The sequence below is a fragment of the Cyprinodon variegatus genome, unplaced genomic scaffold, assembly GCF_000732505.1.
Source record: "Cyprinodon variegatus isolate N-32 unplaced genomic scaffold, C_variegatus-1.0 Scaffold391, whole genome shotgun sequence".
NCBI lineage: Eukaryota > Metazoa > Chordata > Actinopteri > Cyprinodontiformes > Cyprinodontidae > Cyprinodon > Cyprinodon variegatus.
In genome coordinates this window covers 749,822-751,212 of record NW_015150844.1, presented here as the reverse complement: position 1 = coordinate 751,212, position 1,391 = coordinate 749,822, and the positions used below count along the sequence as shown (strand labels likewise).

The 1,391-nt window shown below is 46.3% G+C and overlaps 1 protein-coding gene across 1 annotated transcript in view; it reads right to left on the bottom strand.

Moving 5' to 3' along the window:
• LOC107092713 (protein FAM171B-like) overlaps positions 1–1,391 on the bottom strand; it is an 18,886-nt gene continuing 17,495 nt past the window's right edge. The window contains exon 8 of the mRNA XM_015387322.1: positions 1–1,159. Within this exon, the coding sequence (XP_015242808.1) occupies positions 295–1,159 (865 nt within the window). The 3' untranslated portion in view covers positions 1–294. The remainder of the gene's footprint in view (positions 1,160–1,391) is intronic.

Below are 1,391 nucleotides of genomic sequence, written 5' to 3'. Positions count from 1 at the left end.
CTACAACTTTTTTAACCTTCAGAAATTTGTGATGTAATGAAACGGAGGAACCCAGACAGGAGAGCTGGCTTCGCTTTAAAGGCAAGTATTTTTCTTTGGGGCTGGAAGGAAGCATCTATATTTCATAAATTAATACCTAAGTAATGGTTAAGGCATGACTTTGAAAGGCTTAAACAATGCCTGATGAAGGAGTTTTGAGTTGCAGCTGTTGTGAGCTGTATGGTCAGAGTCTTTCTGCACTGTGGTCAATCCCCATGTCAAAATTAAACCTGTAACTCTGATAAAACCCAGTTTTTACTCTTGAGGTGCGTTCTTGTTATTGGAAGGGCTTTTAATGAATGTGGCGTTTCTCTCCAGAGTTACAGGCCTCCTTCCAGTCGACTGATTGAGTTCGCTTAGGTCCACTCCTGAGTCCAAACTGGTTTCTCGACTCTCCATGGGCCTCCGTCTCCTCTGCTGCTCCGACACGGCGTACCGGATCTCTGCGGCTGGTTTTCCCTCCAGGGAGACGAACCAGGCCCGTGGAGGCTGAGGAGAAGGGATTTTAGATAAACCTGTGATGGCGTGGACAGAATGTCTGCTTCCAGCCAGTTTATTCAGCGTTCCTGGTACCGAGGCCGACTCTGGGAGGTTGAAGGGCATTCTGGATGTGTTAGATGGTCCTGGAGAGCCCTCAGAACTTTGGAGCTGGTCCTCGGTGTGGAAAGTCTGGGTGAAGCTTTCTTTCCTCTGAGGCTCTGCTGCAGCTCCGTTTGAAGCTCCGACCCGTGGCAGAGTGGCTGACCTGCTCCAATCGGCCTGCTCCGGATGTTCCTCCAAGTGAAAAAATGCTGGAGCAGGAAGGATGGCCAAAGGTTGGTTGTAGAAGAACAAACCATTTGGGTGACATGAAGGGACTGGAGTTTGTTCTGAGGTCATATTAATAACGTCCAGCGTGTTACACTCTGATGGAACCGCTGCAGCGCCAAGGTTGGCGATCACCTCTCCGCTCTTCATTGCAAGGAAGGAATCGAGGCACCGGTTTGAACGTTGGTTCTCTCCATCAGCATGCTGTAAGGCTGAGGATGCCTCAGACTCCTCGTCATGAACTGTGGAGGTGGTTTGGTCTTTTCTCATCACTGTTGACGCCTTTCTAGTTTTGTTTTTAAAGATTTTCCTTCTGCAAATAAAAAAGAGGCTTATTAAGATTTCTTAAAGCTTGTATTTTCAATAACTGACTCTTGAAAGAAATGTAAAGGAAATACATCACTGTACAAAAATCTTAATCTAATCTAATAATCTTGCAATTGTCTGCATTTTCCTAACCTGACTCCGCCAGATGGATTTGCTCTGCATGGAAACCTTCCGTTGAAGTAATTTTGGGAAGGGGCAAAAATACTGGTTAGCTGATT